The sequence below is a fragment of the Dipodomys ordii genome, unplaced genomic scaffold (assembly GCF_000151885.1).
Source record: "Dipodomys ordii isolate 6190 unplaced genomic scaffold, Dord_2.0 Scaffold3, whole genome shotgun sequence".
In the NCBI taxonomy this organism is placed as follows: domain Eukaryota; kingdom Metazoa; phylum Chordata; class Mammalia; order Rodentia; family Heteromyidae; genus Dipodomys; species Dipodomys ordii.
In genome coordinates, this window is record NW_012267219.1 from 520,612 (window position 1) to 535,382 (window position 14,771).

Sequence of the window (14,771 nt, forward strand, 5' to 3'; positions counted from 1 at the left end):
AAGAAAGAAAGAAAGAAAGAAAGAAAGAAAGAAAGAAAGAAAGAAAGAAAGAAAGAAAGAAAGAAAGAAAGAAAGAAAGAAGGAAGGAAAGAAGGAAAGGAAGAAAGAAAGAAAGAAAGGAAGGAAGAAAGAAAGAAAGAAAGAAAGAAAGAAAGAAAGAAAGAAAGAAAGAAGGAAGGAAGGAAGGAAGGAACGAAGGAACGAAGGAACGAAGGAAGGAACGAAGGAAGGAACGAAGGAAGGAACGAAGGAAGGAACGAAGGAAGGAACGAAGGAAGGAACGAAGGAAGGAACAAAGGAAAGAACGTAGAGCCATATCTGTCTAAATGCTTCTTTATCCAGTACTGGGTAAAGAAACTTGTATCAATACATAGTTTTATGTGAATGACTGCAAAAAACATCATACTAGCCCAGAGCAGTGGCTCATGCCTGTAGTGTTAGCTACTCAGGAGACTTGAAATTGAGAGAACTATGCTTCCAGGACAACACGAACAAAAAGTTCATGAGACTATACATCAACTAATGAAAAGCTGAATATAGAAGCATGTGACTGTCATCTTCCAGAAGCATAAACAGGAGGGTCACAGACCATGCCAGCCCTGGCAAAAAGCAATACCCAGTTCAAAACTAAAAACAAAACAGGCTAAAAACATGGCTCAATAAACAGATGATGCTAAGTAAAATGAACCCTAAGGTATGGACACAAGAGGTTCTTCTTTGTTGTTGTTTTTAATGTACTATATGATTTTTTTTGTTTCTTTTGTATGTTCTTTATGGCAAATCCCTTGGTGTCACTGTATTTGATTTTGGTGCCTTGTATCTTGTATATACACTTATATCATTTGGGGAGGGGAAGGAGAATAACAAAATTCTGAAACAAGGACACAGGATAACCCACTGCAACATGATACCTACAAGACACTATGTTAGAAATGAACTTTACAATTTTGGGCAGGAGGTAGAGGGGCACAGGGAAGTGGAAGAAAGAAGGTATAGTAGGAGAAAAACAAAGGAGGGGGTAACAATGCTCAAGAAGAAATATACTCATTACCTTACTCATGTAATTGTAACCCTTCTATACAGCATCTTTAAAATAAAATAAATTTTAAAAAAGAAGCAGAGCCCCACCTTTTCATTGGAAGGATGGAATTTGAACCCAAAAATAGGGATACCTTTAATTCTAGCTTCTCACAGGCTTAGATCTGAGGGTCACAGTTTGAAGCTAGCCCTGGAGATTCTTATCTCCAATTAAATACTAAAAAGCCAGAAATGATATGGTTCTAACCCTGAGCAAAAAAGCTCAAAGACATTTGCACTGGCTCTGAGTTGGAGTTCTTGGACCAGCAAGGAAAAAAATGTTGTATACTCTAAATGCATTGAATTTTGTTAGTCATACTTATAATGGCTGAAAAAATAAAATAAACTATTATTTAGTTATATAAATTTAGTATCTTATTTTTATAGATTGACTAAGTTGTTAAATAACTTTTAAGTAATTTATATAATAGGCATCACTAGTTTTATATTTGCATATAAAATGGCTTGAATATAATATTGCATATACTTTATTGACAAAATATTTTAGAAATATAGCCAAACATGCCTATAATCCTAGCTACTCAGGAGGCTGAGATCTGAGGATTACAGTTCAAAGTCATCCTGGGCAGGAAAGTTCATGACACTCCTATCTCCATTTAACCATCAAAAAGCTGGGAGTGGTAGAGAGCCAGCTTAGAGTGGAAAAGCTAAGGGACAGAGCCCAGGTCCTGAGTTCAAGTTTCAGTACTAGTTTACACACACACACACACACACACACACACACTGAAAACAAGAATTAATTGTAATCCAGTGACCAAAGTTTCACAGAATGAAAGTTTCTCATTTTGGGGGATTTCTTCTTAGAATGTCAAGGAACTGATAAATAAATGTGCAAGCCAACATGAATATCAAGAAGGTTAAATTGATGATGCAATTATGTATTATAATTACTAATGAGAATAATACTACGTTACATAGCTTTCTATTGAACTATGTAAAATATATGGATAATCATGATTGGGGGTTTTGTTTGTTTGTTTTGACTGGTTGAACAGCTTGAACTCTGGGCCTGGGTACTGTCCTTGAGCTCCTTTTTCTCAAGGCTAGCACTCTACCACTTGAGACACAGCACCACTTCTAGCTTTTTTTGTGATTTAATTGAAGATAAGAGTCTCACCAACTTTCCTGCCCTAGTGTAGTTTCAGACCAAGATCTTCAGATCTCAGCCTCCAGAGTAGCTAGGATTACAGGCATGAGCCACCAGTGCTCAGCTTATGGTTATTCTTTAACTTAGCACCATAGCATTTTTGTTTCTAAATACTATAATACAGATTAGGAAGAAACAATCAGAAAGCTTGTATAGAAAATTTATATTTCAAAAAGATGATGACACATGATTTGGTTATGAGTTTCAGCTTTGAAACAAAGCAGATCCCATAAATATTTTTTATTATTCATGAAATATTAGGAAGGCATAAAATGTGGAGTGATAACAATTAATAGAACTAAATATTTTGTAATGACAACACTGTAAGATCTCTGTGGGGTACTAAAATGAATATAACTATTCTCTAGAGATCCATTGTTGAGAAGAGTTATAAGACTACTGAGATATTGGAGGATGGCTTTGAGAAATTCCTCATGGTCTATAAGACAGCAGAGTTCTGACCTGGATTTTGTCTTGTTCACCCAATTTCAAATCTTATGAGGTCAAAAGCAAGCAGACTGGATATTTATAAGTACAACCAGTCAGACATAGAATTTAACCTAAGCATCTATATTCCTAATACTCAATACTGTGTTATCTGCTTAAGTAGTACTTCCCAAATATCTATGTGGGATTACTAAAGAGAAATATTTAATAGTATAAAAGTACGCTCATGTTTCACTTTTTATTTCCTGAAATACTTTGCTTCAACCTTCACAAGAAAACATCAATACTGAAAGCTAATTACTGTGAACTTCGCTAGTGTATGACAGAAAAGCAATGATTTTACACCTTGTCCATCACAGCAGAAACTTGACTATCTAAAACAGAAGAAACAGCTGAATACCACATCAAACCCAGTGTTTGAATAGATGGGAAGTAACTTAACAGGAGAGGTTTTCTTACATATTTCTAGATAGCTTTGTGGATGATGACTGAATCTGTGTGTTCTCTGGGGACAGAAATCCAGCGGAATAAAGCATAATATAAGGAAGAAGGAAGTTCAAATGGAAAACACACTATACTACAATCCCAGTGACAGAGCTGCCAAGAATTAAGGCAAGTATTTTTCCAATGTGTGTTTTAGAGAAAAATGAAAAATAAATAAATATTGTATATCCCTTTAAACTCAAAAATAAGTATGTCTGTATAAGCATATATGTTTCTCACGAAGCACACATATATGTTTCTAACAAGACAACAAAGTTAAAGATTTTGATGGAATTATAAGATAAACCAGTAAGTAAATAAGATCCCTAACTGTTAAATAAAAGAATTATTTTATATGCTCATAGTAAATATACATACTACATAGAATGTTTTTGTTTTGTCGTTGTCTTAAAAACTAGCCCAAAATGTTAATAGTAAAAAGTGAGTTCCATTAAAATTTAATAATAATGTTTTTAATTTTAATATTTTATTTGCTGAGATAATCACTCACAGGGATCTTGTATATAAAGAGACTAGTGAGTTGCAACATAGTCTTGTTATTTTTGTTTTCACCGCTTGACAGAATTAACATGACCTACTTGCCTTTTTAGGTGGTATAAATCTCTCTGTGTATACAACATGGAAAAAGAAGGAAAACACATGTTGCACATGAATGATTCAACAGAAAAGGTAACATTTTTGCATTCACTGGACATGGGGCAAAAATTCCTTCTTTTGCTCGCCCTTTCTCAATGATGTGATGACTTCCTGTGAGAAGATTTCCTAACTTTTTCTGTATTAAAATTATAGACATTTGTCAATGAGGATCATAATGAGCTATAGCTTTCAACCTCTCTTTTTAATTCTTTTCCCTTAAGTATTTTTAAAAGATTGGAAAGAGAGATGGAGAGAGAAAGGGAAATGAACCATACAATAATCACGGAGTTTGTACTCCTTGGCCTAACTGATGATCCTGACCTTCAGATAGTAATTTTCCTTTTTTTATTTATCACGTACTTACTAAGTGTTGCTGGAAACCTGACTATCATCACTCTCACCTTGGTGGATCCCCGTCTACAAACACCTATGTATTTCTTCCTCCGGAATTTCTCCTTTTTAGAAATCTCATTTACAACTGTCTGCATCCCTAGGTTTCTAGTGGCTATTATTACCAGGGACAAGACAATTTCCTATAATAATTGTGCAGCTCAGCTCTTTTTCTTTATCTTCATGGGAGTGACTGAATTTTACATTCTAACCGCCATGTCTTATGATCGCTACGTGGCCATTTGCAAGCCCTTACATTACACCACCATCATGAGCAGAAAACTCTGCACCCTCCTTGTGTTGTGTGCCTGGCTGGGGGGTTTTCTGACCATTTTCCCACCCCTGATGCTTCTGCTGCAGCTGGATTACTGCGCTTCCAATGTCATTGACCACTTTGCCTGTGACTACTTCCCCCTCTTACAACTGTCTTGCTCAGACACATGGCTCCTGGAAGTAATTGGTTTCTACTTTGCTCTAGTGACTCTACTCTTCACTCTGGCCTTGGTGATTTTATCTTACATGTATATTATCAGGACTATTTTGAGAATCCCTTCTGCCAGTCAGAGAAAAAAAGCTTTCTCCACCTGTTCCTCTCACATGATTGTCATCTCCATCTCTTATGGAAGCTGCATATTCATGTATGCTAATCCCTCTGCAAAAGAAAAGGCTTCATTGACCAAAGGAGTAGCTATTCTCAATACCTCTGTTGCTCCCATGTTGAACCCCTTCATTTATACCCTGAGGAATCAACAAGTAAAACAAGCCTTCAAAGATGTGGTCCACAAAGTAGTGTTTTCCATCAAAAAAATCCAATAGATGCTTGTGAATATAGAGACGATAAAAAAAGCAGCTAAGTAAAATCTTAAAATTTATCAATGTCTGTCAGAACTCTCTGTTCTCTTAGATGTTTGTCATATACCACATCATACTGAATTTTCCGTTTCCCAGTCTGATCTGTGCACTTCCACATTCAAGTATTTCCAACATGTTATTTTAAAATAGAACAAATTTTATTTTCTCCATAGAATTTCCTGGAAATGTATTTCATAGTATATTTTAAGACATGATACAATGATACATTTGTGCACCAGGTTGTATTTCAAAAGTAGGGTGTCAAGTTTTGCATACTCTCTTCTCTATTCTCAAGATGAACATTGACAATTTCATAACAGTTTTCAACAATTCACATCCTGTATTTCTGCTCATTAAATTCAATGACTACAGGTCATGTGTTACACATTGCATTGAGTCTTACTTTGAAAGCGTGTGGACTTTAAAGTGTGCCACTTTTAATTTCTGTATAAACTGAGTTTCTTGTTTTAAAATACAAAAATAAATTTAGCATATATTGTGATTATTTTCATCATAGGAGCATCAATTCAAAAATCAATCTTTTGGAATGAGTTATTTCTTGTCCCAGATGCAGGTGAAGGTTTGTGAAGTGTCCCTCTAAAAGTAGGGACTCTTCACTTAGGGTCCTTGACTTTGATTACAAAGTAAGGATTTCTGGACAAGTCACAATGCTAAGAAAACGTGGGAGAGCTTTGTTCTGTAGACAAATGAGCAAGTAAATAAGCAAGTAGGGATGCAGACAAACAGGCAAGCAAAAAAGTAGAGACACACTCTAACAGAGTGTAGGTGCTCTGGAAGGGAGAGACACATAGCTCTTTGGCCTCAAGAGTATTTTTGTGGCAAAAGGGGGTGTCTGACTTAAACAAAGGAATTTGTCTTTGCTCTCAGTCACTCCTAATATTATTAACACTTTCTGTTTCTGGCTTTTGTTAACCATTCTGGTTGTTTTTTTGGGGGGGAGAATTTCTCTCAGAAAGGCATACATCCATTCTTGGGATAAGAAATGAATCTCTCAGGAAGAAATGCATCCTGTTGTCTCTCTGAAGCAAAGATAATGCTTCTGCATTTCTAAATACCATGTTTCTGAGTTGCCTTCACAGGAAATGCCTCATTTTCCTCAATTTATCCTGTCCAATTTTCCCCTTAAAAAACTTTGGTCCCTTAATCTTAAGTGAAGTAAATGAATGAATATCTCCTGTATTTGCTTTAAGCTTAAGTGTTTTGAACTCCTGGTAGCCATGTACCATGCCTCATTTTCCCTAGTCTATCTTGACTCATTACGTACTAATTAACAGTTGCACTGAGAGAATTGCAACTTCATATGTTCATTTCCTCTCTTGTTCTCCCTAATAATATTGATTCAAAAATTTTACCATATCTCATTTCTATGCTTGTAGACCACTATAACTTACAATCTAAAATATAAAAAGTGGCTCCTAATGTTTCTAAAATAAAAATATTTTGTACAGATTTTTACATATTACAAAGGACTTTTAACCGTTATAAAACTCCAACTATTCTTGAGATATAGAAATTTAATTATGCCAATATAAGAAAGTAACATCTCTTTGAGGGATTTAATCTTTATAAACATTTATGATACTTGAGATTAACACATGCCTCAAATTTATTTTCAGATACCTTTCACTTTTCTATTTCTTTGTTTAATTCTTTATTTTACGAATGTATCCAATAAAGAAGTGCTTCCATGGTGTAAGATATTTGATCTTGTCCTTGTGTAAATCTCAGAGAAAAAAAAGTAAATAAATCAATATATAATTTTATTTCTTTTTCTCCATATTCTGTACCAATTGCAAATACATTGACTTCGAAACAAAAGAACATTTGTTTATACCGTTGATAATTTACAAAGTTATACCAAGAAGGCATTCATTTATTATTACCCAACAAATAATAAGTAATATGACACTTTTTTATTATTAACTTTAAGTATGAGACAGGAAAAATACAGGAAAATGAGACCTGGTGAAGACAACTCAGAAACACTGGTATTTAGAAACTCCGAAGCACTATCTTTGCTTCAAAGAGAGACAGCAGGATGCATTCCTTCCTGAGAGATACATTTCTCATCCCAAGAATTAGCATTTGTCTGGTAGAATGTATGCCTTCCTGAGAAAAATGCTTTCACAAAACTTAAGCAACTTCCTACCCAAAATGCAGAGAACAGGGCACCTTTCTTTTTTGTGGCAGGATGCATTCTTACCTGGAAAAAAATGCCTCAAATATCCAAAAATTCAGAAAGTGTAACACCAGGAGTAATTAGAGCATAAGACCCCCTGACTTTACCATATAAATAACCCTGAGGCCAAAGAGCTGTGTCTCTCCTCTAAAGTACCTACACTCTTTGAGAGTGTGTCTCTGATTTTCTGCTTTTTGTCTGCTTGCCTGCTTGTTCATTTACTCAATAAATCTCTGCCAAGTTTTCTTACCATTGTGACTTGTCCAGAAATTCTTATTCTGCGATCAAAGTCAAGGACCCTAAGTAAAGAATCCCTCATTTTAGAGGGAAACTTCACAAACCTTCAACTGCATCTGATGACAAGAAGTTGTTCAAAGGAACTACCATTTTACAAAGCAATTTATGAATGCTGATCAGTTTGCCTGGGAAAAGGGTCACTTTTCTCCATGCCAATCTGCACATAGACTTCACCCTTCCCTACTCACACCCCATCCCTGTTTCCATGCAGGACCCTATGTACCCTACCCTAGAAGTCTCCACTCAGCACCTGTGTTGCCCAGGTGACTGGCACACCTGGGGGCAGTTCCCTCCTCTTTCTCTGAGGCCACATTCTGGATCACGCTGGTCATGCCTCCATCAGACAGTAGGAGGTTCCCAGAGGTCACATCCACAGTGACCACTCTCCTCCCCACCCTTTCCCTACATAACCCCAATCCCGCAAGGTGTCGACCTCTTTCCTTTCCTGTGCAGCTCCAGTGCAAAGGCCAGCAATTCAGAATAAACTTTTCTTTTTCCGACTGAAGACTACGTGGTAGTTTCCTATCAACTCAACCTAACAAATAAAATATATCTCGATTAACATTCTCATTCAACATTCTCCCTCATACCTCTTCTATCCACCCCTTCCCTTACTCTTCTTAATCTTGTAGGATATACACTGGATTCATGTCTGCATTTTCCCCCTCTTCTCCTAATCCCCCACTACCTCTTTTCCCTGGCCCCACTTCACTTCTTTCTAATACCCACTGGTCTTTTATTTTGCTGAACTTTGCCTTGCTATGGAATTATACTATATGAGTTCTCCCTTGCATCTACTGCATTTCAATTAATACATTTGCATACAGTTGCATACCACCTAATGTATCTATTTATGAGTTTGTAAGCAAAATCTCATGTCCACGTATAAGGGAAAACATGGATCCTTTCTCTCATATGTCTCATTTTGTCTAAATACACGAAGAACTCTTTGTTTAATTATTGATTTCTGAGATTTATCTTCAATTGACAGTCCATAAAAAGAAAATTAGGTACATTTGTTTCAGTGGACTTCAATTGTGAGATACAGAGAAGCCATATTTTAAGAGGTAAAGTTGAAGGGGGTGGGGGGGAGGGGGGAAGGAGAAGGATTGGGATGGGGGGGAGGGGGGAGGCTGGGAAGGGATGGGAAGGTTAACCAAGGGGGGGGGTTGCATGCTTGGTAAGAAATGTACGCATTATCCTGCCCATGCAATTGTAACCCCTCTGTACAGTATGTTCACAAATAAAATAAAATAAAATTTAAAAAAAAAAAAACAAAAAAAAGAGGTAAAGTTGAGCGTGTTTATTACAAAGCCAGCTACTGCAAGTGGACATATGTCCCCCCAAATCTTGCAGCCTCTACTGCACTTAATACTGTTAGGAAACTGAACTGAGAGGAGAGTGAAGCAAAGAAAAAGCAGAAAAACAATCTCAACAAACCAGATCAATTCTAATGGAGATTTGACACCATCGTGACCTGAGAAGAGACAAGAGGCATGAAGCAAAATGGCAGTTGAGGTGCTGTGGCCTAAACAGGGTCAAGGTCAGGGGACAGGGTCACAGTGAGCTCTAGAGTTCAAAGAGTCTGGAGAGTTCATGGTATATGTCTGGCAGGTCCAGTAACCTATTGTCCAGGTCCCTGCCCCTGCCTCTAGGAATTCAGGCATGCCCATCACCTGGGGGTGGGAGGAGGGCTTCACCTCCTTAAGAATTTTTGGAAAGTCTCCCCTCCACCAAGATGCCAAGATGACAACAGTGAGAAGACTGGGTTCTTGTCAGTATCCATATTTCACATTCATTTTTCAAGTCTAATTCTAAAGTTGTTTCCTTTTTGCTAAATTAATATCAGAGAAATGTACATAAGAACCACACTGTTGTATTATGGACCTCCTCCAGTAAGAATGGCTACTACCAAAAAAAAGACAAAAGATACAGGGATGTGAATATGATCCTGTCTGGGATATGAATATTAATGGGAGTGAGGAGGCCAAATGAAGAGAGTGAAGGAGGGAGAATTGATCAAAGTCAAAGCATTTTATGTACATGTGTGAAAATGCAACAAGGAAATTTGCTGAGACTGGTTTGAGAAGGCAGTCCAGGGGAAAGAAGGAGCATGATAGAAAGGGGATCAACATACTCTGCATGTGAGGATGGATGGACATGTCGACATGAACAACATGAAACTTCTTTGTTCAGTTAGTTGATGCTAATAAAAACATTGTTGAAGAGTTTGTGGAAGAAATCAGGAAACTAGTTACTACTCAATTTTTTTTTAATTTATTTTTGTCAAGGTGATGTACAGAAGGGTTACATAAAAGTACATACAGTTACATAGGTAAGGTAATAAGTACATTTCTTGTCAAACTTGTTACCCTTCCCCTCATTTTTTCCCTACTTTTCCTCCCCCCATCCCCAATAGTTATAGATTATTTCCAACAGATGGTCTTGTTTATATTGCTGTTGCATTGGTTCCCTCTTGTCCTTTGTCTCACCATTCTGTTGTTCCTCTTTCCTTCCCTAATTCAAATAAACATATATTTCGGGCTGGGAATGTGGCCTAGTGGTAGAGTGCTTGCCCAGCATGCATAGAGCCCTGGGTTCAATTGCTCAGTACCACATAAACTATTCAGATTTTTTAAGTGAGGCAAGGTAATAAGATTTTCCCAGAGGTAATAATTTCCATTATTTCTACATAAATAAATGAATCAATAATTTCAGTATTCATCTTGTTGTGTGTCAATGATCAATTCAAACATATATTTTTCTTTTAACTCATCTGTATTTGCTCTTTTAAAGCACACTGTGAGCATACTACATCTCCACACACAAGCTCTGCTGCTGAGTGGCTTTAATGTTTTACAACACAATGTCTAAGGAAGTTTTCTCTAAATAGTACACCTTTTTTTTAGAAAACAAGCCCTGTGGAGTTCCATCGAGTTGTGTCAGCCTAACACATACATATTTCTAGAGGACTAGCACATGCAGCATTAACTACAAAGGATGGAAATTTAATTGGACCCTCTCTGATGAAACTTAAGCCATTTAAACAAAAATTTTCTTTAAATATCAAGGTAATGTGCCCGAACACATCAGTCTGCTAAGGAATCTGGCTTTAATAACTAAACACATTAAAGACTATAAACAAGTCACATTACAGCTTACAACATCTTCACCTATTAAAAACCAAAGTGAAGCTAGAGAAAAAAATTACTAATCTTCTTTGCCTACAGTATCACAGTATCACTTAAAAGTAGAAAGAAATCTTATCCTCCCCTTTAAGTACATAATAGATTGTCCAGGATTTTGTTTATGTTAACATTTTAAAAGTCTGTATAGCATCAAATACATTGTTTTAATTAGAGGTTTGTTCTCCCATTTTTGTTGTCTTCATCTGTTCCATTTGCAGATACATTTATTTGAAATCTGATTAATGATCAGCATTTTTGGAATTAAATGAACATATTCTTTTTTATTTTTTTATTTAGAGAATACTTTTATTGGTTTCTGTAATCAAACCCACATAGATAATCCCTTACATCTTTTTTCAATTTTTAATTTTGTAATATCTTTAAGTAGTTGTACAAAGAAGTTCCCATCCCACAAAACAATATATGAATACAAAGTGTCTGACAATATTGTCGCCCATTGCTCCTAATCCACCCCTTCTCTCACTTTCCTTTTTTTTAAATTGAGATTAGGTGATACATAAATTTCACATATTTCCAAGTATTGTGGAGTAGTGATACTTAGTTAAAAATCACAAACAAATTTTAATCTTCACAAGGCAAATCGTCATTATCATGGTTTATAAAGTTTGTGAATTCTATGAGCTTTGACAATACAATTATTTCTTGTACATCAGGTGATGTTTACATTTCTTTCCTTTTGCTTGGTATAAGCTGTTTTCTTTCCCTCTCATTCCTCCCTTCCCATCACTGTCTTTGGGTTGCTTAGTTCATTCTCACCTATGTCCAGTGCAGCTGATGGACCCCTCTGTTATATGTTTTCTCATTTCCCACTGATTCTGTGTCCTCCTCTTAGCTTCCCTCCATTTCACACATATATATATCATATATGGAGTCATTTAGCAATGATATGACAGAATGAGTGGAAGTCCTTTGTTTCTCGAATCCTGTTTACATTGTCATATCTCCTTGCATTTTGGCTTTAGCATCCACATAACAGGGAGCCATGTGCCATTTGTCTCTTTGCTCTTGGCTTACTTTGCTCAAAATGATTTGCTCTAGTTCCATCCATTTCCCTGCAAATGCCATTATTTTGTCCTTTCTAATGGCTGCATAATATTCCATTGTATATAGGTACCACAACTTTTGGATCCACTCATCAGTAGTGGGGCATGTGGGTTGTTTCTATAACTTGGCTATTGTGAACAATGCTGCAGTGAACATGGAGGTGCATATGTCCTTGTATCTTGGTTCCTATTGCTTAAGGAATATGCCTAGAAGTGGGTCATAGGGGAGGTCTATATTTAGCTTTCTGAGGTAACTCCAGACTACTTTCCAAAGTGGTTGTATTAGTATACATTCCCACCAGCAATACAGAAGGGTTCCTCTTTCTCCACATCCCCTCTGGCATTTGTTGTTGGCTGAATTTGGGATTTGAAGCCCTTACATCTTTAACACAGTGCATTTACCCCGGTACAAATAGAAAAAAAATAAGTTTAACATTTCTAGATGAAGAACATATTCTTTATACAGTTATTTATATTAAAAAAAGAATATAGGGAGAAATTGTTGAATGTAGTATAAGTTGAAAGTATGCAGCATCATATTTCCTAACATATATTTTCTTGGCTCATAACTATCCTTACAATGAGAATGCTCCCTGCACAATTATATACAACAATCTAATGAAAATAAATAATAACAACAAATGAACCTTGTCAAAAGGTAGTAAGTTCAGCTCTTAGTAAATTTCATTGCTGTATTAATCATGGAAGACTCACACTCATAATTTGTGTAAGAGTTCCCTAGTGATGTCTAATCACAGAATATTTAGATGAATATGTATGGCATGGGTCCACAATTATATCATGGATAGTGTTTTCATTGCCCTAAAATTATTGTATCTTCTACCTGTTTATCTATCTCCCTCCACTGGTTCCTAAAAAAATCAGTCATCTTTTTCTTATCCTGGCTTTACCTATTCCAGAACATCATCTAGGTGCAATCATATGTATGTAACCTGTATGGATTGGCTCCTTTCACTAAAAAATATGCATTTGTGGCTCCTTTCACTAAGAAATATGCATTGGAGTTTCTTCCTTGTCTTTCCATGGCTGGATAGCTTATTTATTTTTAGTGTTGAAAAACATTTTGTTTATTTACCTGGTTTATAGATCCATTCACCTGTCAAAATCCATCTTCCTTGCTTACCACTTTGGGCAACTCTAAATAATGTTGATATATATATCCATGTTCAGGATATTGTATGGGCATAAATTTTCAACTTCTTGGAGTAAACACCAAGAAACATGATCTCTCCATCTATAGAATAATTACAATTAAGAAAATACCCAGCTATTTTCCAAAGTGGCTGCACCATACTGCATTGCTATCAGAAGAGAATGAGAGTTCCTGGCTCTCTCTGGAGAACCCCAGGCCACCAGCATGTGGCCTAGCTAGCCCATATAGGTGGCCATCCTGACAGTGCTGCACTTACCAAATGGCACAAGGCGTGTAATATCTTTTCACATTGCTATTTACCATCTACAAATGATTGAAAATATGTGATTGCTGTGGATAGTTTTTCTCTTTGACTATCATATATTAACTGTATAAAGAGACAATTATAAACTTTCTTATCAATATTAATAAAAGCCCAGTGTCAATGATTCAGCCACATCTTTTAATGATGTGTCTCTTTGGCACCATTTGTTTACTTAATCAGTTCCCTGGAGGAAACAAAAAAAGACACAGATAAAATAAGTCCAGTTCTAATAGTGCAACATTTCTAAGGCAGAGAATTCTTTAATTTCGGTTGGCCACAGCAGCATTTTCATGGAAATGAAACATTCTCTGAAGACTAAAGAAAGTGTTTCCAAGGTTTTGTGAATGTGTAATTATAACGCTACAAAAATATTCCTTGGCAAATGCCAAGGAAAATGTTTTACTAAATGGTTTGAATTATATGGAAGAAACAAAGAAAGAGTACATGAGTCAACACAGGCTTAACTGTGTTCACACATTGATTTTGTGGGAGAAAGGAAAAAATAAGACTTACTTGTAATATGAGAAATATGTATAATATGATAAAATATTCCAAATATTGTAGCATAATAGTGACTAAGTGGTATATTCCAACCTAAGCAAAAGAAATATAATTCCAGAGATGCATAAAAGTGTGAAATTGTCACAACTACTTTGAGAGTGAGGAGGAAGCCAAGCAAATTGCTAAACTAATTTTCCAGCTCTAAAAATTGTATGAATATTTAAGAAAGCCAGATAGTAGAATCCAAATTCACTTAATAAAAAGTAAGTTTGATATTTTTAATATAATACACATCATTATTCCATTTCACTTAAAATTTTAATAACAGTTTAATGTACTGGCTTTATTTCATAGCATTTTAAAAGTTACCTCTTTTTTCTTTTTTTTAACTGTAAAGGTGATGTACAGAAGAGTTACGGTTATATAAGTCAGGTAATGAGTACATTTCTTTTTGAGCAGTGTCAGCCCCTCCTTCATTTTCTCCCAGTTTTTTCCCTCCTAATTTTTGTTGGTGGTGGTGGTGGTGTTGGTCGTGGGGCTTGAACAAACTCTGGGCCCCGGTGCTGTCCCTAAGCTCTTCAGTTCAAGGTGAGCATTCTACCACTTGGGCCACAGTGTCACTTCCTCTCCTAAAAATTTTTAAGAAATTATTTGTACATACAATTTGTGGCTTTGAAACTCTTTTAACATTACAAAATAAATTGTTATCTAATTGCTGTTATTAATGGAATTAGTGGCTATTAATGGAATCCCAAGACAGGAACACATCCTGAATTGTTCTTTATTTCTTCATTTCCCATAAATCTACTTATTTTTTTTAGTTAGTTAATTAGTTAGTTAGTTATTTTTGCGGGGTGGTAGAAGAAGGAAGACCCTATGCTTGGGACTGTGCTTCTTCCTTATGTCCCATAATTTTAAAGGTTTGGTTTGGTTTTAAAGTAATTTTAGTTACTTGAAAGACCATCTGCT

At 35.9% G+C, this 14,771-nt stretch overlaps 1 protein-coding gene across 1 annotated transcript; it reads left to right on the forward strand.

The window, feature by feature from the left end:
• Nucleotides 1-4,078: 4,078 nt before the first annotated feature.
• On the forward strand, nt 4,079-8,818 carry LOC105988202 (olfactory receptor 6C3). Its single transcript, XM_013019749.1, has 2 exons — nt 4,079-5,011; nt 8,804-8,818. The coding sequence occupies exons 1-2, from the start codon at nt 4,079-4,081 to the stop codon at nt 8,816-8,818; spliced, it is 948 nt and encodes a 315-aa protein (XP_012875203.1).
• Nucleotides 8,819-14,771: the final 5,953 nt, after the last annotated feature.

What these genes read in the sequence shown, in the direction of transcription:
- LOC105988202 (XM_013019749.1), top strand. Translation starts at nt 4,079, where the DNA reads ATGGAGAGAGAAAGGGAAATGAACCATACAATAATCACGGAGTTTGTA.